The 25,262-nt window shown below is 38.2% G+C and overlaps 1 protein-coding gene across 3 annotated transcripts in view; it reads right to left on the bottom strand.

The window, feature by feature from the left end:
- Positions 1–25,262, bottom strand: part of SCFD1 (sec1 family domain containing 1) — a 143,999-nt gene that overhangs the window by 112,127 nt on the left and 6,610 nt on the right. For all 3 annotated transcript variants that reach the window (XM_005299158.5, XM_065593255.1, XM_065593256.1), the window contains exons 5-10: positions 24,141–24,263; positions 22,327–22,414; positions 19,672–19,761; positions 16,195–16,250; positions 13,724–13,809; positions 9,609–9,708 (exon numbers count right to left, since the gene is read on the bottom strand). In XM_005299158.5, coding sequence (XP_005299215.1) covers positions 9,609–9,708; positions 13,724–13,809; positions 16,195–16,250; positions 19,672–19,761; positions 22,327–22,414; positions 24,141–24,263 — 543 coding nt within the window. The remainder of the gene's footprint in view (positions 1–9,608; positions 9,709–13,723; positions 13,810–16,194; positions 16,251–19,671; positions 19,762–22,326; positions 22,415–24,140; positions 24,264–25,262) is intronic.

Here is a 25,262-nt window from a genome sequence, read left to right as displayed (position 1 = left end):
TATCTTAATGACATCGTGTACAAGATATTTGGAAACTAAATACTAGAAAATCTGATGATTTTTGCTGGAGAGGGAAACATTCAGAAGCTACATTGAAAGATCACACGGGACGAGGGAGGATGGACAGATCTACACCCTGAAAAAATGCAGTGTAGCTAAGGATAACCAGCCTCATGAAAAAAAGTGGTCATGCCTGATTATAATTTTGGATATATTTGTAGATACTATTGCCAGAACAGACAAGTGGTGGTAATGTAATTTAATTAACATAATATGCATAACATAATTAGGTTTTCAAAAGTAACTGACAAAGTTTCATAATAGAAGTGAACAGCCAAAGTGTGAAGAGTCAGGAACCAGGGAAACAGTTGACAGAAAATTAAGGGAGAATGGAACTTTCTTAAAAGATGGAAAGAAAGATAGTGAGGAGTCACAAGGATCAGTTTTTGTAATCAAGTTTATATTATTTAGTAACAAATTATGTTATATGCAAGCTTACTATACTCCCTATACTCCAAGCTTAAAAAATGGACTAACCCGGGATGTCCAACAAACAACGAGAAACTTATCAGATGCAGGCCTTAGGTGGTAAACTGAAATTCACTATAGAACTAATAGCCTTTGAACTTATAACCAAAATAAGGAATGAGTAGTTCTCAATATGGAAGACTTGAATTCATATTATGGAGGGACAATTTTCATAAGCACGTTTGCGTCTCATTCCAGAGAAAGCCAAGTTTTCCACCTCTTTTCCTTCCCTAAACATACATACTTTCCACAAAAAACAAGAAACTTTCTGTCTCCAATTTCTCGGTATGGTCGTCTATCAGAAATATTTTTTTTATTGTTTAAAAGAAATTTGAGATACTAGCGTTAACTTTTAGAAGTTAAATACCTTTGTATAGGTATTTTAACTTTGTCTTGCTGTTTTGTCCCCAATGAGAACTAATGCCTTTGAATACTTTGTGGAAAATTAAGTGATTAATTTTGGAGTAATTCACTATGAATATCTGAAACCTTGAAAATACAGCTGGGCAAGCAATTTTCAATTTGTTGGCAATTCTCAAAAAAATAAAAAATTAGTTCACTGTGACAGTTCTTGGGGTACCCAGGTCTGTAAGGGTACGTCTATACTTACCCGCTGGTTCGGCGGCAAGCAATCGATCTTCTGGGATTGATTTATCTTGTCTTGTCTAGACGCGATAAATTGATCCCGGAAGTGCTCGCCGTCGACGCCAGTAATCCTGCTCTGCGAGAGGAGTAGGCGGAGTCGAAGAGGGAGCCTGCCTGCCACGTGTGGACCCGCGGTAAGTACCTTTAAGTTCGAACTAAGATACTTCGACTTCAGCTACGTTATTCACGTAGCTGAAGTTGCGTATCTTAGTTCGAGCTGGGGGCTTAGTGTGGACCAGCCCTTTGTCACCTTGTTATCCCCTGCTTCCAGTAAGAGGGAGTCTTTCTTGTGGTAGCTGCATGTCAGCTCCTTAACACAACTAGCCTTTTAGCCACTCCAGCACTCCCCTCTAGGCTATGCCAGTTCTAACTTCGCCTTGCATATTAACAACAGGTGCATTCCAATCCCTGAGTCCCTTTGAATCATTCCCCTGTGATATCCAGCCCCTGACACTGGCTACTCTAAGAAATCCCAGATTCACTGCCCCCAATCACAGATCCACTGCAGTGTGTCCCAGTTTATCAGTTTTACTTTAAATCACCAGTCCTGTAAACCACACAGTGCTTGTGCGCACTTATGATAAAACAAAAGGTGATTTATTTAAGAATAAAGATTTAACTAGAAATGAGAGTGTCAGAAACGTGTTGTTACAATACAATACAAAATTATAAAATAAAAACCTGGATCTACATTTATCAATAATTATCTTTCCTTTCTAATATTGTAGATTTCCCACCCAAAAGCTCAGTTTATTGAAGAGCTGGATGGTTTCTTAGTAACCAGCATCCGAAACTTCCATGAAAGCACCCTTACTCCCCAAGGGAATGAATGGATCTAGAGTGTCTTTCCCTACACACTGTTATAATAAAACAGGCTTTTGCTTCTATTCACAGACATGGTGAAGCTCTGTCTGTTGTAATGTTCCTATTTCAATTCTAATGTGTTTCAATTGTTTGATGGTTTCTCTGATGGTTTTTCATTGATAATTTTGGGAGAGGGCAAGGCTGGTCAATTGAGGGAGGAGTGACAACTCGCTCTTGCTTGCATGGTCCTTCCCCGAGGCCCATTACTTCTTGGTGATTAACTCTAAAGTTTGTACTCTAAGGCCTGGTATACACTAGGAAATTAGGTCAGTATAACTACAACACTCAGAAGTGGGAAAAATTCACTCTCCTAAACACTGCAGTTAAACCAACCTAACCTCTGATGTAGGCAGTGCTAAGTCAACAGGACCTAGCTATGGCATCTTGGGAGGTGAATTACCTACACCAATGGGAGAAGTCCTCCTGTTGGCATAGGTAATATCTTCACTGAAGTGCTGCAGCGGCACACCCACACCACTGCAGCGTTTTAAGTGTAGACAACCTTAATCCATAAAGCACACTTTCAGTATAAACATATTATTCCTTAAATATTACCCGTACATACATCTTGCAAGGAGTATTAGTTTTGACAAATTACAAGCTTTCTGTAGCACCTCACGATATCCCTTATGGATAAAAATCCTGCAAGATATGTGTTTGGTGAAATGAGTTTGACAGGTCCGAGGTAAGAGGAGTTTACAAAAAATGGGACCCTTTGTCAAAGGGTCTCTGTGTCACATTCACCCCTAACAAATAGAAAATTCCAAAATATTTCAGTGAATCAAAAGTGAACAAAAATCATTTGAGGTTGATCAAAACCTTTTGTTTGACCTAAAACAAAATGTTTCATTTGCGTGCACTTTTAAAAATAAATTCAAAGGAAATGAAGGGCACCACCACATCTCTTACAACCGTTAACACGGGGGAGTTTGGGCATTCATGTGGGTTCAATTTTCCTCTCTGCCTCATATGGAGAAGGGATTTGAACTTGGGTTTCCACACTGCAGGATAGTGCCCTAATCACTGGGCTATGGGGTAGTTTGGTGCAGGTGTTTCAATCTCTCCTGTTGAAGTTATTCCACTGTATCTAAATAATTAAATAGTCATTAGAGCAGGGCCATGAACTTGAGCCTCCCACCTCCTCTGACGACTAGGCTATAAGGCAGTCTGGGTTGGGTGTCTCAGTCTCTCATGCTGAAGCTGTTCTACTTAGTATAAAATACTTGAATAGACATTGGCCCACAGAGAATGACTCTGTAGCCTGGATTGTTAAGAGAAGACTAGTGACCTTTTGGAAGAGTAGCATCAATTATACTGAAAAAGGTAACTCTCACAAACAGGGAGAATTAATCTTTGTGTTTTGGCATTTTATTTTGCATGGGGGAAAAAAGTCAGCATTTGAAGAGAAAAAGCAGCATTGCTCTATCTCCACCACCAGAGCAAATCTTTCTCTCTCTCGTCCTGCTTCATCTTCTCAGTCTCTGCATTACCTTCCCACTCCATTTTTTTAATGCCACATTTGCTACCTCTTTGAGTCCCTTATTTTTTCAATATTTCTCCTGTCACTTATTTTTGTGCCTCTTTGGAATAGAGGTCTTGAAGTAATTCTAAGCAGTTTGCCTCTGCAAGTTTTTCACATACTTGTTGCAAGAAGAAACTGACATGTAGCTGAACTGCAAAGGAAAACAACAATTTTAAGTCATTCTGTCTTTACAGCAGGCATGAGACTAGTTTGCAGAGGAAAACTGACTAGAGTCAGTTTCCTTTTGCATTAACTATTTTATATATGGAGTATCGGAGAAAAAACAAACAAATCCCTGAACCTTTTTCTGGAACTCCACTTTTCCTGGTGGTCCTTCTGGAACAGACCAATCTATTTTATTAGCAAATTTCCCTACTTATGACTTTCTAGGTGACATTTACAAAGATAACTATATCCTCTGGGTTGTTCAAGAACAATCAAATCCTTGCTTTGAGCCAAAAACAAAAACAAAACACAAAGCCACCAATCTCTTATCCAGATACTTTCCAAGAAATGAGTTAAAAGAAATTTTTAAACAAGAACTGAAATAACTGAAACTTGGCATTAATCATTTACTAGCCTATATTCTCTATTCATCACACATTACTGGAACAAAGGAATAATTTTTTTTCTGGGTTACCACCTTATTTTGCTTTTGTTTTATGTAAATAGTAATTTTTATACTTGTTTCTTCAATATACGATGTTATAAATAGACTGCAGTCTCCATGGAAGATGTTATTTCTAATTTTCTTTTAAGAATACCTTAAATTTTAAGAATACATTTTCCATTGTTATAGGGACCAGACTGATTGAACTAAAACAATCTTCATATTTTTTGTATATTTTTATATGTTACATTATACATTTACAGAAATTATACTATAACTAGATATTCCTTTAGAAATTAATGTAAAATTAAGGAAAGCTGTGAAAAATTAATTTAGGAAAACAATGTGTCCTGGGTTTATTGATCAGATTTTGTAACTAGTTACTAGATTTATTTTCCTCAGTTCCATAGTAAGATGGAAATAAAAATAAGGCAGAAGTATACAGTAAATATAATGAAGGAGTTTTGAAGTAGTTGAAAACACCCTGAAAAACTATTTACATCTAATTTCACCTCATCTGGCCTCAGTATCCATAATCCTTTGAAAAGTTTCCTTCCAATTTCTTTTTTTATATACAATTCATTCTTAGAGCGCATTTTTATGGCTCCTTTTCTTATCCTTTTATTCAGTATGGTCCCATTCCTGCAACAAATGCAATCTGAATAGACCCCTATAAGCATACATATGTTGCATATCTGTCTGCATGACTGGGATAATAGTGAGTAAAAAGTTAAGAAAACAGTCATTAAAATGGATGTGTCAAGTTTAATTCTTCTATTCCATATTTTTTGACACACTGCATTTTATGTGGAAGACCAAGATCTATCTATTTGTGTCCCAGTATTGTTTCTTTAAAAACAAACATGCATCAAGGGCGCGAACTGAAGCACACAAAAGTCAAGAAATGACAATATCAAAGTTGTCTGTTCAACCTTAACTGAGTGTTTACGCTGTACAACAACATTTTTAGTTTATTTTTTTAATGCAGGATCCCTGCCTCATTCATTGCCCACATGAGACAGTAAATGAGACAGTTGTCCTTAGCACCCGTTTCACCCATTGCCGGGGCCACAGAACGAATGAGTCAGAGGGAAGAGGGAAATATGGTCCTGTTAAAGCACAGACCTGGGACACAGTAGAGTTTTATTCCTGCCTGGATTTTGTCTGACTTGACAAAATCAAAACCTGTGTGTCAATTCTTCCTCTGTAAAATGGAGGTAATACTTCCCCTGCTTCACAGCAGGATGCGATGACAACAAGTTGATTAATGTTTGTGAGGTGCTCCAAAACTACAGCGATGGGAGTCCTAGACGTACCCACATAGACAGAAGACTGAACAAGCAACCTTTACTTCAACCTATCCTGACCTGAGCATTTAATTTTATAACTCTAACATTTTTAATGGAGGTTTTTGTATATATTGTACATACAGTACATGGCATGATATCTTTAATCTTCCACAACAACGCAACTAAGGTATTATATATTAAGATCTAACCTGAACATGTATCAAGATAACTGAGTCACTTAAACACAGCTAGAATTCCAGACTGGCATCATCACAGTATAAATACACTTAAAGGAAAAAGACTTAAAAAATATATGCTCCTATCTACTACCGACACAATCAGAGCAGAGTAATTGCTGGCCCATCACATTGGCTTTGTCACACCTATATGTTTTTATTGTCTTCCTCATACATCCATATCTACCTACTAATACTGAACCTAGCGGTAATCTAAACAAAAAACTCTCTACTATGGTTGTAGCTGCTTCCATCATTTCACACTGACTCAGACATACAGTCTAGGCTTCAGAGTGATGTTTGGGTTTACTGTGTGTGCGGATTTGTGAGCATGGCTAATGAAGTGTGTGGGCTGTAGTGAGGGGCTGTGTCTTTGGGCTTATTGTTCTCCCTCAACAGAGCTGCAGCAGGGTTCAGAGGCAGCATGAGGCAGCCTAGCTATTCCACGTTCCCTTTACTTATTGGATTTTGTGATTGTGAGAAAGACAAGATCAAACACTCTTCCAAATACCTGCATCAATGGGAAGACAAGATAGATAACATAGGCCTCCAGAAACTCTTCTGTCAGAAAAGGAAGAACTTCCCCCAAATATAAGTGGGCAAGGTGATCAGAAAACCTCTCCCCTTAAACACCTGTTGATTTTGGGGAGTGGGGAAGGACAGCAGTTGATGGGCACAACACAGAAAAAGATACAGCTGCCCAGAAGGGGTGGGGGTGGTCTGAGAGAACTTTAGCCAAATTTTGATCCCTCTGGCTGCAGGTATGGTTACCCATGCCTCTCCAGTTTTTTCAAAAGAAGAGGCTATGTATGCCCTCTCCCTCTATCAAAGGTGTGTTAGGTTGCCCCTTCTTGCGGCCATTAAGAATATATTTTAGATGCTACAACACTAAGTGAGGCTTGTTCCTGTTTTAGGAGTAAGGCACTCTAAAGCTCCCCAAACCTCCACTAAAAATATTTTTTTAGTTACACTCATATTTGGGAATTACTGGCCTTCACTAGTTTTTCTGAAGAACTGAGGGTCAGAGAAAGTACAAAAGTCTTTCTTATCCATAGTTCATGTCTTTTATTTGGCTGTTATCACATCAGAGAACAGCAGCATATGTTGAAGTCCCAGATTGCTAGCACCAAGAACAAGCATTATGGTGATCAGAACAGATAAACATTGTTTGGCCACAAGCATGACAGCCATTTCATTTTGGCACCTATTCTGCAGCAATTTGCAGGCTGCCCATCTAAACCAAACTTTGATAAGCACCTGTATTCTATTGTGTTGGTTCTCAAGCTGCAGTCTGTCCCCCAATCTCTTGTAGAGGCTTTCTTAGTAATAGGAAGCATGAAAATTTAGAATCAGATGTTGGAAGTGAAGAGGCTTTGTGAGAGGATCTGTTTCTTATGAAGGGTCTACAAATGTGAGAACCACAGCTCCAGTTAACATGTCATATCAACCTGTGAGTGGGCACAAATGTACTAACATATGGACCTGAGTGTAAACTGTCAAGCCCATTCTTGTGTATCAGCTTCGGTTGGGAAGGACAATATTAATGGTCAAGAATATTGACAAAGTAGTCCATAAAGTAACATTCCACTCCTGTGGGTAATGGGAAATGCTATAGATCGTTCAGATCAAAATTAAAAAAAAATCAAATAGCTTCCACACCAAAGAAAGCATATGAATCTAGTGACTCTTCACCTTCTTATAAGGCCTTTGCTTACGGTTTCCAAAAAAACCCAACAGATTTTGGTGGACAGCTTCATATGAGTGAATAAATTAAAGGAAAAAAGGGGGAGAGAAAGATTACTTCATTAGCAGAAAATTCACATACCATTTCTGCTCAATGGGTCCCTCTCATATTACTTTAGCAGCTTAGCAATTATTATAAAGCTTCCCACTCAGTTTAACATGACACCTAGGTTGTTCACTCAATCAGAACCCTGTTCCTACAGCCAAGTCAGCCTGATATTATATATTTTAACACACACACTAATTCCCCTCCCCTCCCCCCCATTGGAATAGATTTTGATCAGAATAGGACTCTTCAGATGAGTCTGTTTATTTGTAGCAACAGTATCATTATTACCTAAACAGGCAAAGCACAGAGATTTGTGGTTACGCTGGCCTTTAGATCACCATCCCACAGATTCCCTAGGCTCCTGTAGTTGAGAGCCAAACTGATTTATGTGAAAGTACAATTTATGTAATCATCACCTTGGTAACTATTTTCCTGTTACAGTTTAGAGCTCTGTCAACAAAGTCATTCAAGCCATTTCATAAAATGTTGTGATCATTCTGTGAAGAGCCTGGCATGATTTTTTTTCAACTGGATAGTGAGCCTGGTTTTGAAATTTACCTTTTCCCCTTGATACGAAACTAGAGATCACTCATGGTTCCAAGGGATGTAGGCTCATGATACAAACTTTGCTAACAGGTTGAACTAGACATTTTAAGAACAAAACATGCACATTCAAAAAATATTGACGTTTATAAACAATCCTTCAGTCTCAAAAAGTCAGTGACTTTCCATCAGCTGAAAAGTGTAAATGCAACATACACATCACATGCACAGTTTGCCGTGCACAGTAGAATTCTATAAAACCCCACAAGATTTTCAGAGACTAAAAAAATTTCACCTCAGTGATGCAACAATTTTCAGACAACTCTATGTGCCAGTACATAACTCATAGTAACCGGGCATATAGGCATGTATATTGCAATTTTAGCATGAACTACAGAGTGTGGATGTATATCACAACCTCAGCAACAAACAGAAAACACTAACTCAGAGAAGTTACATTAATAGGTCACGTGAAATTCATTTTAATATATGTTAAAGTGAATTAATATCCTTCCTGCTTTTTTCTATGCAGTTGAATAATTTTATTAGCATATTTTTTTAGATTAGGTTTTTGTAGTTATGTATTTTATATGAATAAATTTCTCAGTTAAGTAACAAGATTTCCTTCCATTAAAATAAATTTCCAATATAACATGCAGCTGAATTAGGTTGCATATCGTTTTCTCCATTAACAATGGCGCTCTAAGACATATTAGGTCAGCCAGAAGTTTATATACTACGTACAAAAAAAAAAAAAAAAAAGGCCTTTCATTGCAAGTTGTTTTATAAAATCAGCTCTGGAAAATGTATATGTTCTAAGCTCCATGCGACTTCCAAAACAAAATAAATATTTATGAAAGTTCTCCCAGCAAGTTCATTTACAGGTTGGTATTTCTCTATATAGAACATCTACACCATCTTGTGGAGAAGAATGGTAAAGTAAGAAATCTCCAAAAAACTCAAACTGATACTAAGAGCTGTTTTAAAACTTATTAAAACAATACAAAATATTTACATTTCAGAATAGATAAAATTAAACTATTATAATCTGTACATTTCATAAAACATCAAAAAATCAAGCTAACAGCAACCTCCTATCATAGCAATTTAGTGTCATAAGCATTTGTCTTTGTAGATGGGGAACGAGAGAACACAAAATTTGTATAGGATAGCTGCAGAACAAATCTCAAGTCTTATCTTAGAAAATGACAAAAATGAAAATCAGTGACAAAACTTAGATCTGATTTAAGACAAATTTTTGCATTAAGAGAAATAAAACTAACACAAAAAGTATAAGATTACAAACTTCTGAAAAACAGCCCTGCATAACTGAATTACCAGTATCTTAATAACTACAGCAACATTTTAAACAGTAAATGTTTTAAAAAGGTACTGCAATGTCAAAACTCCCAACCTTTCACAATAAACCTTCCAGATTTGTTTTAGATGAAATAGCTTCCAAATAAATTCAATATATAAAATAAGATTTTGATTAAGGACTGACACTGTTACTAAATTTAAGAGTAAACTGAGAATGCAACTGTACTTTCATTAGTAAAAATGAAGTTTATTCTCTTACCAGTACATCATGCACTAATGCCTGGTATGTCCAAGTATGGTGTAGAGGAGTTGCTAAATCTATGTTTCTGTCAACAAGGACTAATAAAGGCCTTTGGAAGCTGTAAATAAAAGACATTTTGTCAGTAACTCTTTATACATATTTGGAAGAGCCTCTCAGTCTCTTCAGAAATATCAGAGATATTCTTCAGAGTTTTTCTGTACTGCCAGTCTCTTTAAAATCAGTGATACTCAGACCTCAGTGGTTCAGGAGCCAAATTAGCTATCAGTATTACCCAAAAGAACAACAGAATTGTGAATTCATTGTCTCATTTACTATGGTACTATATATTCATATTTAAATAATAGTAAAAGCATCCTAGCTGGTTAATACTTTAGACTGGTTAATAATGAAATCACAGTGTTTTAATATCACGTGCTGCAGGAGACACATTAAAGAGCCACTTGCGACTTGGGAGCCTGAGTCTGAGTATCACTCCTTTAAATATTATTCTGCAAATTGCATGTACTACCATGCTGAATTTACAACTTTAGGGAGTTAGGCTTAGGACATAATTAACTGACAGAATTCACAAAGATAAGATTGAGACCAAGAAATCAACAATATTAAAAAAAAAAAAGACTGAAAGTTACATTAATATTCTCATCATCCATATAAAAGCCCAAAGACATATAAAGCTTCATATTTCAGGACAAAAGCCAAATCCTAATTGGCAGGTTTTAGAAAGATGCTTCCTGTATAGGCAGATTATTCCATAATTTTCTGTTGCAGTTTGTTTCACCTTCCTCTGAAGCATCTTGGGGCTGGCCATTGCCAAAAATGGGAAACTGATTAGATAGACCATGGGTCTGATGTGATAAGGCAACTCTCATACTCTGTAATAACTAAAGAGCTACCACACATAATTGTTAAATCCAAGTCAAATAACCCGCACTGACCAGCCTTCTTAGTTAATCACTTAGTTACACAGATTGATGACTGATTATTGAATAGAGACTGTATTGGTATTGATGGGTGATAATCACCTTCTAGCAACAGACAATAATAAAATATTCAGGATGATTATATTAGATTTGTCAGCAGCTTTTGAAACTATTGACTTATCCACGGAAAGTGGTGAGGTGGATGGATGAAATAGCTTGAGTAGCTTTGGTTCATCTGAAAAAGATTTTAGTAGTAGTATTGGATCACTGCTTGTGCCCCACACCCCAAAAGGAACCTCACATCTGCAGTCTCTCTCTCGGGGGGTCCATCATGCCACCTTTCCTGTTTGATTTGTATGTGAAGCCACAAAGAGGTTATGGCTTGCATTGTCATCAACATGCTGATACTCAGCTCCTCTGTGAGTAAAATTTTCAAAAGTGCTTAAGTAGATTAGGAGCCTAAATCTCATTGAAAATCAGAGATTTAAACTCCTAAAAGGGCATTTCTTCCTACTTCTGAAAAGGGGGACTTCAGCACTTTTTGAAAGTTTTATCCCGTCTCCTTTTCACTGAACCCAAATACTATTGTTTCATTGCTCTCCAAGTGTCTGAAGACTAAGCTACAAACTCTGCCACGTCACTGTTTACCCTTTTCCCATCTTATTTATGAATATTTCCCCCATGTTAAAATGAATGGCCAGATCCTGCAAAAATGTGTGTACTGTATAAGCCAGTGCTTAGTGGATTTGCAAGCCACATACAAGTGAACAGGCTTCTGCAAGAGCATAGCCTATATCACAATGTGCTCCAGCTTATCCCCTACATATCATGTCATTGTTTCCCAGCACATAAAAGATACAGTGTGTGTATTGTGACTAGATTAACATATCAGTAATTCACATCCTTGTCAACAATGTAAGTGGCGTGACAACCATCATCACACAAAAGCAGTTAATACAACTGCTTTATTAGGGACAGGAGAATGATTAGCCAGGGCCGACAGGTCGAAGTAGACCAGTGGACTCAGAGCAATGTGCCACTACAAGCAATAAGAGTACCTAACTGAAAGTTTTAGCCCACAAAGGCTTATGCCCAAATAAATTTGTTAGTCTCTAAAGTGCCACAAGGACTCCTCAATGTTTTTGCTGATACAGACTAACACAGCTACCACTCTGAAAGACAGTTATTGTTCTGTTAGTAAGAGGTGTCTTATGTCTGTGAAAGGCAATGCAAGATGCTGTGTCTCACCAGGCCAATGATACATACAGTATCAGGGCACCAAACAGAAGCAGCCTCACCACACAGTCCCAGGTCATAGGGATAAACAGACATGGAAAGTGGTCATCCTCACAGTCCCATAGGGGTCGATCAAGAGTAGAGGAAGAGAACAGTAGTTGCCAAATCCCCTCCTCCCGGCCTCCAAAGAACGTAAATTCAAGTTGTTGGTAATGATCTTTAAAGCCTTTAATAATCCTGGACTGGGATATTAGAGAGACCGTTTCGCTCCATACCTGCCTTGTGGCAATTAGGATCAGCTGGGAAGAACTTGCTGTTGGTCTTGGTTATTTCAGCCTCACAGACCAATGGCAGAACTCTCTGGGAGAATTAGTCTGCCTTTTTTATTACTGACTAAATAAAAGTAAGGTTATGAATATTTCTGAAAGCAACACGCCACTCATTCTCATTCTGTAAGTTGATATACAGTAACTTGTCACTTAACGAGTTATGTTCCTGAAAAATGCGACTAAGTGAAATGTTAAGCGAATTCAATTTCCCCCTAAGAATGAATGTAAATGGGGGGGTTAGGTTACATGGAAATTTTTTTTTGCCATACAGTACAGTACTATAGTTGGGAGGTGCCCCACCTTACCCACACAGGCACAGCCCACTGGCACTGGCGACAATGAGGGAGACAAGGAGGCTGAAGGTGCTGTAGGCTAGGAGAAGCACTTTGCGCCCGGGGACAGGTCCAGGCACCAGCCGAGCAAGCTGGTGCTTGGGGCGGCAGATTCCAAAGAGCGGCATTCCATCTAATCCTTTTTTTTTTTTGCGTGCTTCACCGCTTTGGCCGCCCCTGCAGGTTTTTTCTTTTTGGTTTGCTGCTCCCGCCGGCAGAGGAGGGGAATGCCCTCCATCAAGCCCGGCAGGGCAGCCCGCGTCCTTCCTTGCCAGCCGACTGGAGCGGTGCGGAACCATCCTGGCAGGCGGCGCAGCGGTAGGGGCCACGTGGCAAGCGCCCCCTTTCTTTCTCCCCCCACCGCTAGCCGGGGTACGCACTCCGCTGCCCCGGGTCTGCAGGGCCGGGAGTCCCCCTGGACCCACACTCCCACCGCCCCGCAGGTATATATTTTTTTTGTTTTTTCTTTCCTTCGCCGCTCCGGCAGGCCGGCCAGTTTGTCCTCTTCCCCCCCCGCCTTGCCGCTCCGGCCGGGGGCAGGTTTGTTTCCCGCCCCTTCACCGCTCCACCCGGCTGGTTTGTTCTCCCCCCCACTTTCGCCGCTCCGGCTGGAGGCAGGTTTGTTTTCCTCCTCCCCTCCCCCCACCCTTGCTGCTCTGGCTGGCCGGGTGTTTTTTGCTTGGGACAGCAAAAAAGCCAGAGCCGGCCCTGGTTGCGCAGCAGCAGTGGCAGCTTCCCCTACTCTGCAAGCACCGAGGCAGGGAGGCTCAACCCTTTGCCCACCCCCATCCTTAACCTGCCTCTTCTCACTCCCCCCCCCCCGGACAAAGCAGGCAGCCAAACGACGTTACAGCAAAGCATTGCACAACTTTAAATGGAGCATGTTCTCTAACTGAGCAGGGTTGTAAGATCGAAACAATGTTAAGCAAGAGGACGTTAAGTGGGGAGTTACTGTAGTAGATATTTTTGCAGTATACTGGATCTTTCTGGGTCTACAGTTGAATGAAATGTTGGTCTTTAATTACATGAAAATTTTTAGCTCAGGATCTAGGGGTTACATTCTGTTTACCCATAGTATTTAATTTGATGGGGTTTTTGTTCTATTAATATGAACTAACATTTATTTTCCTTAATATTTATGAAGACTTCATAAAAGCAAATTACACTCAGGCATGAACTATGTCTTTGCATGTGTCTGTACAATGTCTAGCTGAAGAGTCCCAACCCAAATGGGGCCTTTTAGTGTTACTGCAATAAATATATAAAAATAATGCAAAATAACTGTAGTACACTACCTGAATTGTCCAGCCCCAAGCGTGTCACCTGTGAAAAGACTGTTTCTGGCATCTCTTAGGTTCTCTCGGAGTTTCTTATCTAGTTTCTAAAAAATGCAAAGCATCTTTTTACACACCGGTGAGGTTAGCGATTCTCTCAACCAGTTTGTACAATGGACAAAGTTTAAGACAGATGAGCTTTTGCTGATGTCAAGACAACAATTTTCCAAATTTTAGTTTTTCTAATACTCATACTACTGCTTAAGTCACACTAACTTACTTTGGACACAGTTTCTCTTACTTGCCATATTGTTACCTTGACAGTTCTGGGCAAATTCCTGATTTTCCAGACAATCCAAGTCCATCTTTAGTGGAGTCTCTCTCTCTCTAAGCACACATTAGTTAGTTTAAAAAAAAGTGAAGAGAGTCATGCAAGTTTCAAAGTCAGGCACTTGAAAGATAGACAATGCTGGATTTATGGTTACTCATGCAAACTGAATTCTGCCTACTTTGCGTTCAACTTGTGCACGGAATGAGACAAGGGTCCTGTGGGAAAAATGGATTATTTTTGTGATTAAAATATGTAATTATGTAATTAAAGACTATCATAGTGTAGATGCACAACAAGAAGAATTAAGTTTTGCATGGATAACTGTAAATATGGCATTTCCCAGCTTTCAAATGGCAGGTGTTCCCACTACAACCTGCTACTTTGTTTACATTGTTATTGTTTTGGCATTCTGCCAAAAGTTTCCCTAAGGACTGGAAGTGAGAGAAGGGAAATGATGATCTTAAAGTTTCTCTCTCAGCAATAGCTGAATGGAATTCATAGGACAAAGAAGAGGCACTTCTCTAGTCCGAGGGTTGTTTCCCCTTGCCAAATATCAAAGGTCTGCTGCTGTAAATAATGGAGGTGCAAGACCTTTTCTTTGATAAGATCACAAGAATATTTTATAACGGAAAATGTTAAGCAGCCTGAATATAAGGATCTACTATCACTCTCTAGGATCTTGCGAACAAAACTAGTTCAGTTACCATTAAATTTTATATTCTATGAAAAAAATCACATCTCTAATCTGATGTCATTAAAGAGGTAAAAAATTGAAGCTGTAGTCTTGTGAAACATTTCAGATGTGCTATTGACTAAGTAACTAAAAACAACAGTGTTTTGTTTTGTTTTAAAGTATTTCTGGCAGTCTCCAAGCTGGAGTCAGAAGTTCTACAACACTCCCTTTGTTGTTTTGGGAGTTATTTGGATCTCTCCCTTTCTCCCTCCCTACCCCCTGTTGATTTTTTTGTTTTTAAAAGGAAGAGACAGATATAAGCAGCCAAGTAACCTAGGTTCCCATTTGTAGACCTGAGGGGAAGACTGCTGCAGTGAGGCATCAGATATCTGGGGCCAGCTCCAGGAGCAGGCTTGCAGAGGTGGCTTCAGCTGTCAAGGAGGTAATGAGGGAAAAGGTCTGGCCAAAGGAAAGGAGAGTCTAAAAGATCCGTTCATTTTCTCTATATGTTCAGGGTATGGGAAGCCCAAAGAATTCAGCATAGGTCATTGCAGCTGCTTCATCGCTCACTGTTGTCAAACTAAGGAAGAGTGAATCCTATAGGTCTGACAGCATACCACAACAGTTCTCACTATGCCAGCCTTTGCTGCATTGGCACATTTGGGTCAGTCATATTTTAAGGGTGAAGCTGCTATTATTTCCATTCACATGGGAAAGATTCCTATTGCCCTGTCTTAGCTGGATTTTGAAAGGCTGTTTTAGTCATTAATTCTCCATACACTTTTCATAAGCCAAATACAGATAAAATATTTTACCTACATAATTTTAACATTATTTATAATAATATGTCTAATTAGGTCATATAAGGCATATTTAGATAAGGATAACTGTAGCTGAAATTAAAGTTTTATCAGCTTAAAGGGACAAATCTTCTAAGTGAAGGAGGCTCTCTCTAAATATTTATCAACAAAGCAATCATCTACTGTACTCATTCTCCAATTACCTTTGCTTACTATTAGCTCATTCCCAATCTACATAACCCAAAATACTTCACTCTATGATCATAGCACAAATTCTGATGGGATCTGGAGATCCAAACAAGCACATTAAAAACTACAACCATTAACTAAAAAGTACGTCTACAATTATTTACACAAGTCTAACTACCATCTGACACAGCAGGCAGGAATACGTTCCTAGGGTGCTATGTCTAGTGGAAAAGGAAAAGATGAGGGACTGTTTGGGCTGGAGAGACATGTGTACCTCCACCCATCAGAGCCTGCTTTCAAAAGATTCTGTGTTTGTGTGACTAGTCACACAACTTCTACAATGAGGCGCTGTGGAAGCAATATCAGGAACGAGAACCTGGACATTTTCTTTCAGTTTTCCTCTTTGATGTTAAATGTTCAGGGTTGTAAAAAATAAAAATAAAATGCTATTAGGAGATTTATTTGAAACAATCATATATTTAGTGTTTAAAACTCTTACCACTGCCACCATTTCTGCTGCAGTTCCTCTTGAGCATCTGATTATAGGAATAGCTCCTATTAAAAGATACATTATAATTTCCAGGTCATAAATAATTATACTGCAAAGCTGTGGTTTTTAATTTTTTAAAGCAACTGATTTGGGGTGCCAAATTTTCAAAACACGCTGTCTAAACTGTATATAAAGTATGGCTCTAGTAGTTATTATCTATGAGATCACAAAAAATGGTTTATATCAATACATTTAAACAAGTATTATAAAAACACAGTAAGAATGATAAATACTTAAAATCATGTTATAAATATATATTAGCAGTACATTGAGAGTTACAGGGATTGCCAGCTAAAATATTCAAAAAACCAGTTCTCTTACCTATCCCACATGCAGGTATTAAAAGTAGGGCTGTCAAACGATTAAAAAAATTAATCGCGTGATTAATCACACTGTTAAAGAATAATAGAATACCATTTATATAAATGTTTTTGGATGTTTTATACATTTTCAAATATATTGATTTCAACTACTACACAGAATACAAAGCGTACAGTGTTCACTTTATATTATTTATTACAAATATTTGCACAGTAAAAAACAAAAAGAAATGGTATTTTTCAATTTATCTAATAAAAATAATGCAGTGCAATCTCTAACATAAAAGTTGAACTTACAAATGTAGAATTATGTACAAAAATATAACTGCACTCCAAAATAAAACATTGTAAAACTTTAGAGCCTACAAGTCCACTCAGTCCTACTTCAGCCAATCGCTGAAACAAGTTTGCTTACATTTGCAGGAGATAATGTTGCCCGCTTCTCGTTAACAATGTCACCTGAAAGTGACAATAGGCGTTTGCATGGCACTGTTGTAGCCGGCGTCGCAAGATATTTATGTGCCAGATGCATTAAAGATTCATATGTCCCTTCATGCTTCAACCACCCTTCCAGAGGACATGCGTCCATGCCGACGATGGGTTCTGCTTGATAGCGATCCAAAGCAATGCGGACCGATGCATATTCATTTTCATCATCTAAGTCAGATGACACCAACAGAAGCTTGATTTTCTTTTTTTGGTGGTTCAGTTCAGTAGTTTCCGCATCAGAGTGTTCTCTTTTAAGACTTCTGAAAACATGCTCCACACCTCATCCCTCTCAGATTCTTAAACCTTGGGTCAAGTGCTGTAGCTATCTTTAGAAATCTCACATTGGTACCTTCTTTGAGTTTTGTCAAATCTGCAGTGAAAGTGTTCTTAAAATGAACCTGTGCTGGGTCATCATCCAAAATTGCTATAACATGAAATATATGGCAGAATGTGGGTAAAACAGAGCAGGAGACATACAATTCTCCCCCAAGGAGTTCAGTCACAAATTTAATTAACGCATTTTTTTTAAATACCTTAATATTAAATACCTTGCAAAGGCGGCTACAAAAGTGCCATACGAATGGCTGTTCTCGCTTTCAGGTGACCTTGTAAATAAGAAGCGGGCAGCATTATGTCCCATAAACGTAAACAAACTTATTTGTCTTAGCGATTGGCTGAACAAGAATTAGAACTGATGGACTTGTAGGCTCGGAAGTTTTACATTGCACTCAAAAAACAAAAACAGTTACATAACAAAACAAAATCTACATTTGTAAGTTGCACTTTCATGATAAAGAGATTGCACTACATTACTTGTATGAGGTGAATTGATAAATACTATATGTCTATCATTTTTACAGTGCAAATATTTGTAATAAAAATAATAATTGAAAGTGAGCACTATACACTTTGTATTCTGTGTTGTAATTGAAATCAACATATTTGAAAATGTAGAAAAACATCCAAAAATATAATAAATTTCAATTGGTATTCTACTGTTTAACAGTGCGATTAATCACAATTTTTTTCAGTTAATTGTGCGAGTTAACTGCGATTAATCTACAGCCCTAATTAAAAGTTATCAAATTTTAAATCTAATTTACATTATTTATGCTATTTACTTTTTCATTTCTCTCTGATTAGACAATGAAATAGATTAAATTTGCTTAGTTATCTTTGCTTTTGATAGGGTCTCTTCCATTACCACAACACTGCAAGAACTGGGTTGCAACTCGCTGCAGGGGAATATTTATTTATTAAAATAAAATTTTCCATTGGAATTTCAGGCTTCACTTGTCATATAGTGAATTTTTAAATACATTTAAGTTGAAACTCTGAAGATTCAAGAGGCTTCGTAGATACACTTTACTTCTTGCCACAGAAACTAAGGCATTCAACAGGTTCAAAGGATCCTTCTAATTTCTGAGCGCCCTGGGGGATGCTAAACTCTCCTCCTCAAGAAGTTACAATTTTAGGCAGTGAAAAGGGAAGTAAATCTGAAAGCTGTCAATTTAGCACTTCAGTGTTTATAATTTTAAGCATGTTAAATTTTACTCACTGAGTCATTATTAAAATGGACATGTACACCTTTCAATAATTTCTTCGACAGTTATCCAGCCATTAATGACAAACATTGATAATACCTTGTATGCTATTTAACAAAACTTCTGTTTATCAGCAAAAACCCTGACAATCTCTCAAAATCTCAGAATAAGATTTTATTTTGCTGGTTGTCATCAAGGTTGGTTGTTTGTCATGGCAAAAAATGACAGTAATTTTATCGTAAGAAAAGGAGACGTCATGGAACATATCCTTTATTTTACAATATGAATTATTTAAAATATTTAACTAATATTTTCATAAAATTAAAAAACACTCCATGACCAAGTTAGTTATGGTGTTACTGACCATGAACTTTTCTGAAAAATATTAAGGGTGGGAATTTCAAAATTGTTCAGCATTCGCCCAGCTCTGTTCCTAATTAAGCAGTTTCCAGCACGAAGCACTGAAGCAGGGGCATTTTTACCGATGACTTAAACACCAGCAGATTTATGCCAACAATAAGCACTTCTGAAAAACCCACCTTAAAAGTCATGGTTTGTGTCACAGATGTCATGACTATTACAAACAGAGAGGTTTAGAAACAGCTTAAAAAAATCTACAGTAGACTAGGAAAGCCTCTTCAATAACCTTCACAATTGCAAACTCTGTAGGACATGACTAAAATAGTAAGGTAAAGGTTGTTGTGAATTATGAGATTGAGTTCAAAGAATATCCAATTTTCAGTGAAAAATATTAAACACACACCTTGCACACTTCCTTTCCTACAGCATCTTTCATCCAAGAATCTCAAAACAAAATTTTCCAGACACTAAGACTCCGCACTTATATGAGGTAGGAATTACTGCCTATTCAACAGTGTTTTCAGAGCAACACACAGGTCGAGTGACTGGCCAAAACTTTCATATCAAACAGAATCCAGGTATCTTGCATTGACCCTACTGCCTCTCTCAGGCTGCATATGTGTAAGTTTAGAGACTTACAACATGTAATTGAAAATGCAGATCTCTTAGAAGGAACAGCGCACTGAGAAATATACTGGAACTTGTAAACTTACCAAGTGTAACAAAAAAGCAGAAGAGACTGTCAACCACAGTGTCCATAATGGCCTCCATTTCAGTGTCCGTTATATCTGGTCTGTTAATGGCTAAAACATTGTAAAATGAAAAAAAGTGGAGTTGCAGTCTAAAGCAATCTCTACAATACACAACACACTCAGTGAAGAAATGTCCTACAGCAGCCAAACAGTGACTCTTAGTCAGCAACACTGAAGAAGTGACCAAGTAAGAAAGCTGTGATGAAGGACCCACTTAATGCTTCCACTCCTGCTCCCAATTAATTTTTTAAAGTCACGAATAATGGAAAAACGAAGAAATTAGTTTTACTGGTTAGATCAAAACCAATGTTGTGCAATCGTCCTCCACATCTCTTACAATACATGTTAACTTTGACCTGACCCTATTACTACCGCAGCTATGGACGGAGACAGAGAATCAAGACAATGTATGTGGTGATTTTGGACTAACGTCCATTTGGAAACCAGTTTCCCGAGGTGGAAGATACTGTGCTATCTAGAGAATACAAATTATGTATCTGTACAGATATTACAATGTTATTTTATATATTAAAGTTCCAAACTCAATGGTCTGTAACATATATAATAATTACTCCATTAATGGTTTAAAAAACATTTTGCTATCAATGACAATCTGCATGCAATTTTCTGATCCAGGGATAATTCCAAAGTATTTTATAATATAGATAGGGAGATATACACACACACACACACTCTATGTAAAACAAACACACATAAACCTTCCCTCTAGCTGCTCTACTGTAACAGTAATACATTTTATCTTTATATTAGAACCAGAAATATTAGTTAAACAGTCTATTAGACAAGCCTGGCTACCAACTTCTGTTTATTTAGGACACTGTGGTAACAATCATCATTTTGCACAACAAACCTAAGCTGGTTATATGTACATTTTCTTTTTTTTTTGGTGGGGCAAGAAAAGATTGTGAAGTTAGTTTACTCGATTTCAGGGGTTCCCAAACTTGGTTCGTGGCTTGTTCAGGGAAAGCCCCTGGTGGGCTGCGAGACGCTTTGTTTACCTGAGTGTCCACAGGTACAGCTGCTTACAGCTCCCAGTGGCCGCGATTTGCCGTTCCCGGACAACGGGAGCTGCGGGAAGCGGTGGCCCAGCTCACGCCGTTTCCCGCAGCTCCCATTGGCTGGAAATGGCGAAGCACAGCCACTGGGAGCTGCAAGCGGCCATACCTGTGGATGCTCAGGTAAACAAAGAGTCTCGCGGCCTGCCAGGGGCTTACCCTGAACAAGCCGCGAACCAAGTTTGGGAACCCCGCTCTGTGTTCATAATATCTTAATAGAAATCTACAGAATATTACAGCATTTGAATTTTGAAAAATGTATTAGTTTAGAAATCAAGCAAAAAATTTGGTGGACCCATTGTAACAAGTTGATAGGGGAAAAAGTATGTAATGACTGGTCATTGCTTAGATGACCCAAAGGACTCCTGTCATAATTAAAAAACTATCCTCTCTCTGATCTTCCAGCCACCTTAGTAGATCACTGGTACAAGGAAAAAACAAAGATCAAAAATCTGCACCTCAGACTTTTAGGTGCTTCTGTTCAAGAAGTTATGTTCTCCATGACTAATACTTGAATAAATATGCAGCACGCACACATGCACAAAACTAATGAAGAGTGACTCTAAAAACTGACTTGTTAGCCAATTTCTAAGCTGGTTCCAACTCACTGGATTCTGGAATAAGAGTGTCTATACAAGGAGTTATTCAAGAATACCTGTTCCTGAATAACTCCATGTGTAAATAAGACCTGTGAGTGTGTACAAACCTATACAGAAAACCTCCGTAGTAGATTTTTCTATTTGGAGCACTAATTTCAATTTTTTTTTTTTTTTTTTAAGAAATGTTCAATATTCTTAAAAAATGTCTACATTTAAGACAGTACTCTTCTGCCACTAAAAAAACATATACAGTAACTCCTCACTTAAAGTCGTCCCAGTTAATGTTGTTTTGTTGCTGATCAATTAGAGAATGTGCTCATTTAAAGTTGTGCAATGCTCCCTGATAACGTTGTTTGGCAGCCACCTGCTTTGTCCACTGCTTGCAGGAAGAGCAGCCCGTTGGAGCTACCAGGTGGGGTCTTGGAACCAGGGGGGATAGACAACCCCCCTATCAGCTCCCCTAAGTTCCCTGTGTGGCAGCTGCCCAGCAGGCTATCAATTGCCAGGCAGTTCAGCTGTCCCTCCCCCCACTGCCACATGCTGCTCCTGCCCTCTGCCTTGGAGCTGCTCCCTCCTCCCCCCAGGCCTTTACCCCATTTCCACAGAGTGACAGGGGGAGGGGGAGGGGGAAGGAGTGGGGAGAAGGGCTCAGGATGGAGGGAGCTTGCTGGATTTAAGATCCTATTAACATGTATCTGAATAGTTTTGAACTCCACTTTTAGTTTTAATTCTTGTGAAGTCAGATTAACTCATCCTAGAGATCTCTTTTGGCCTTAAAACAGATAAAGATTTTAGATTTATATATCTGCTAAATTGGAAATCCTCAGTTACAGAACAGAACTCATTTGAGATTATTATTAGATATTGTTTTGACTTCAGAGTAAGCTTACATTTTAGCTATTCAATGGTAACAAATGTTATACAAATGAAATTTTACCTACCACGATATGAGATGAGCTCCTTATTTTGATTACACAATACAAACATATCATCTTCCAAAGTAATGAAATTGAGATACTGATCAAAGACCTTCAAATTAAGGGACAAAAAAAGAATTAGATAACTTCATGGAGTTTAGTTCCACCAATGGCTATTAGCCAAGATGGTCAGGGATGCAACCCCATGCTTGGGATGACCCTTAATCTTTGACAAGCAAGGAGGGGAAGACAGAGGTGGATCACTCCAACTGCCCTGTTCTGTACACTCCTCTGAAGTTCTGGTACTGGCGACTATCAGAGACCGGATACTGGGCTAGATGGACCATTGGTCTGACCCAGAATGGCAGTTCTTATGACTAAGGCTGCAATTTAGTCATGGAATCCACGGAATCCACGACTTCCAAAGACCTCCATGATTTGAGCTAGTGCTGGCTGGGAGCTGCAGGATCCCCTGCCACCGACCCCCCGCCGCTCCCAGCCACCCTGGGCAGCTGGAGGGGGGATCCCAGAGCTCCTGGCCGCTGCTGGCAGCAGGGGGAACCCTCACAACTGTGGGCCACTGCAGCTCAAAGCCCACAGCAGAGGGGTACCCTGGAGCTCCGAGCCCCCACAGGTGGTGGGGGCCCTTAGAGCTTCTAGCCAAGCACAGCTGCCCAGACTCCCCATTTTTTCACGGATATTTTTAGTCAAAGTCAGGGACAGGTCACAGGCTTCTGTGAATTTTTCATTATTGCCCATGACCTGTCCCTGACTTTGACTAAAAATATCCGTGACAAAATCTTAGCCTTAATGATGACAATCATTAGAATATGCTAAGAATAAAGTGTGAAGCTGTCTTGTCTTAAACGTATATTCATGACTTGTTATAGCTTTAATCTGAAACTGAACAATACCAGATTTCTATCTGTAATTACAGCATAATTTATAAGGTCTGACATTCAAATAAAGAAACTGAATAAGATACAACTACAGCTGAAATATCTTAGAGGGTGCTGTTCAAAACTAATAAGAATAAACAAATATTAAATGTTTCTAGGGCACTAATCTACTAATAAAAGCTATAAAAATTTGGCTTTTCCTTTTGTTGAGGTGCTTGGCACTCAATCTGGCTGCACTGAAAGATGTTCATCTTCACAAAATGATGAAATAATTTCATAAATAAATAACCCTAAACCTATCATGAGCTTGCTGTAATACACTTTTTGTTTATTCCTATGTTCAGAAAAATAATAATGGAAAATACAAATATCTAGGTAATGCATTAAAGGGAGGAAACAGATGTCTTAGCACTGAAGCCAACATAGATATACCAATTTACACACACTGAGGATGTGGCTATTAAAGTTTAACTAGTAGTTCTTATTTGAGTTGAATTAAAAATTTGGTAACTGCTCCTCTCTCCCCAACTGTAAACTATCAAAATAAGGAGAGAAAATGAATAATGTGATATGAAATATGAAAAGAGTTATTCAGAAATATACAACTTTGATATGTCTGCTGCACGTCAATCTTTACTCTAAGTTTCCTCCTTTTTTATAATTTAGCAGATAGTTTTAAATACAATTTGTGCATGGATTGTCTGTCCATTCCAGTTGTACATTCTCTATTTCCAACAAAGATTGCAATCACAAGTTATTTATGTCACTTTGGGAGCAGAAAAATGAAACTAAAAGGATATATGGCATTAGGTCAGCCCAAATGAAATGAACATTTATATTTCATTACTTTTTTAATGCTAAATGCTTTGTGAAACATTAAAAAATGCAGTTTTTAAGAGTGAAGGTCCTTTAATATCATAGCCTTCAGAAATTTCTTACCTTCGCTACTTGTGTTACTGCACTAGCCCCTAAGGCAGCGTTTGCAATATCTTCCAGTTTACTTCTTGAAATGGCAGAAATAAAATTTAAATAATACGATTCATAAAGCTGATTTCGAAGATCCTGAAAGCAAAAATTAATAGCTTTTACTCTCAACAGGTACTAAAGAGCATCTAGCTAAAAATGAAGATACTTCTTAAAAATCTGAGAATTTTTATTATCTATTGTTCTAGTTATCATTGAAATTAAATTATTCTGGTGTGCTTAGAGGACTGTTGATACATAAAAACATTGTATTGCATATTAACTGAGGTTGCAAGATGCAGGGATAGTTAGGAAATTAAAGAAGTAAAGTTATCTTAAGTTTGGTTAAGAAATTAATATATTCGCTGGTAGGTAGGAAAAGGCCCTAATCATCAAACAAAGGAAGATGGTGAGAAGAAGAAGTTATAAGACCAGAATGTAATGTGTGAAGAATGCATGGTTCAAAAAGTAATTAATAAAACAAAAGGCTGCAGTAACAAGACAAAGAAAAAATGGTCTTAAAAGAAGGAAGCACAAACTTTCCCATTGTTCTGCAGGTAAGCAAAGAAGGAGAGGCGGTAAGAAAGGAAGGCTTTGGAGGAAGGACAGCACCAATGATAAACTGCTTCAAACAGGTTTTTGCTCAAGCTAGCAAGTTAGCTGAAGTGTATAAAGAGCCATGAATCTGAAGGTTCATCATCAGAACCACTCCAATCATGCTGGGACAAATCAGGATGAAAGGACTATTCTCTGGTCTGGTCCATCTGTGACTATATTTGATCAGATGCTTACAAATGTGTGTTACAGTATTGGGTGTAGTACACTGCTTATTATTTAGGGTTCTTTTAGGTACATTTAAAGCAATCACACAAGTATCACCTGGCCTTTGGACTTAATAAAGGAATTTATGTGGTAATGTCTGGTGGCGCCCTGTATTATTAATATTCATAAATAATAATTCCAACACTGGACACAACATACTTAACACAAAACATCAAAAGCAAGGAAATGAAACTTAAGCTATTCAACAACGCATATGTCTCTACTATTCTACTCAAATACAGACTGCACCACAGAGCATAACCAGCAAGGATGCCT

This window comes from Chrysemys picta, chromosome 4 (assembly GCF_011386835.1).
Source record: "Chrysemys picta bellii isolate R12L10 chromosome 4, ASM1138683v2, whole genome shotgun sequence".
NCBI classification, from domain to species: domain Eukaryota; kingdom Metazoa; phylum Chordata; order Testudines; family Emydidae; genus Chrysemys; species Chrysemys picta.
Note: the sequence above shows the minus strand (reverse complement) of the source record. Positions and strands in the feature narration are given on the sequence as shown.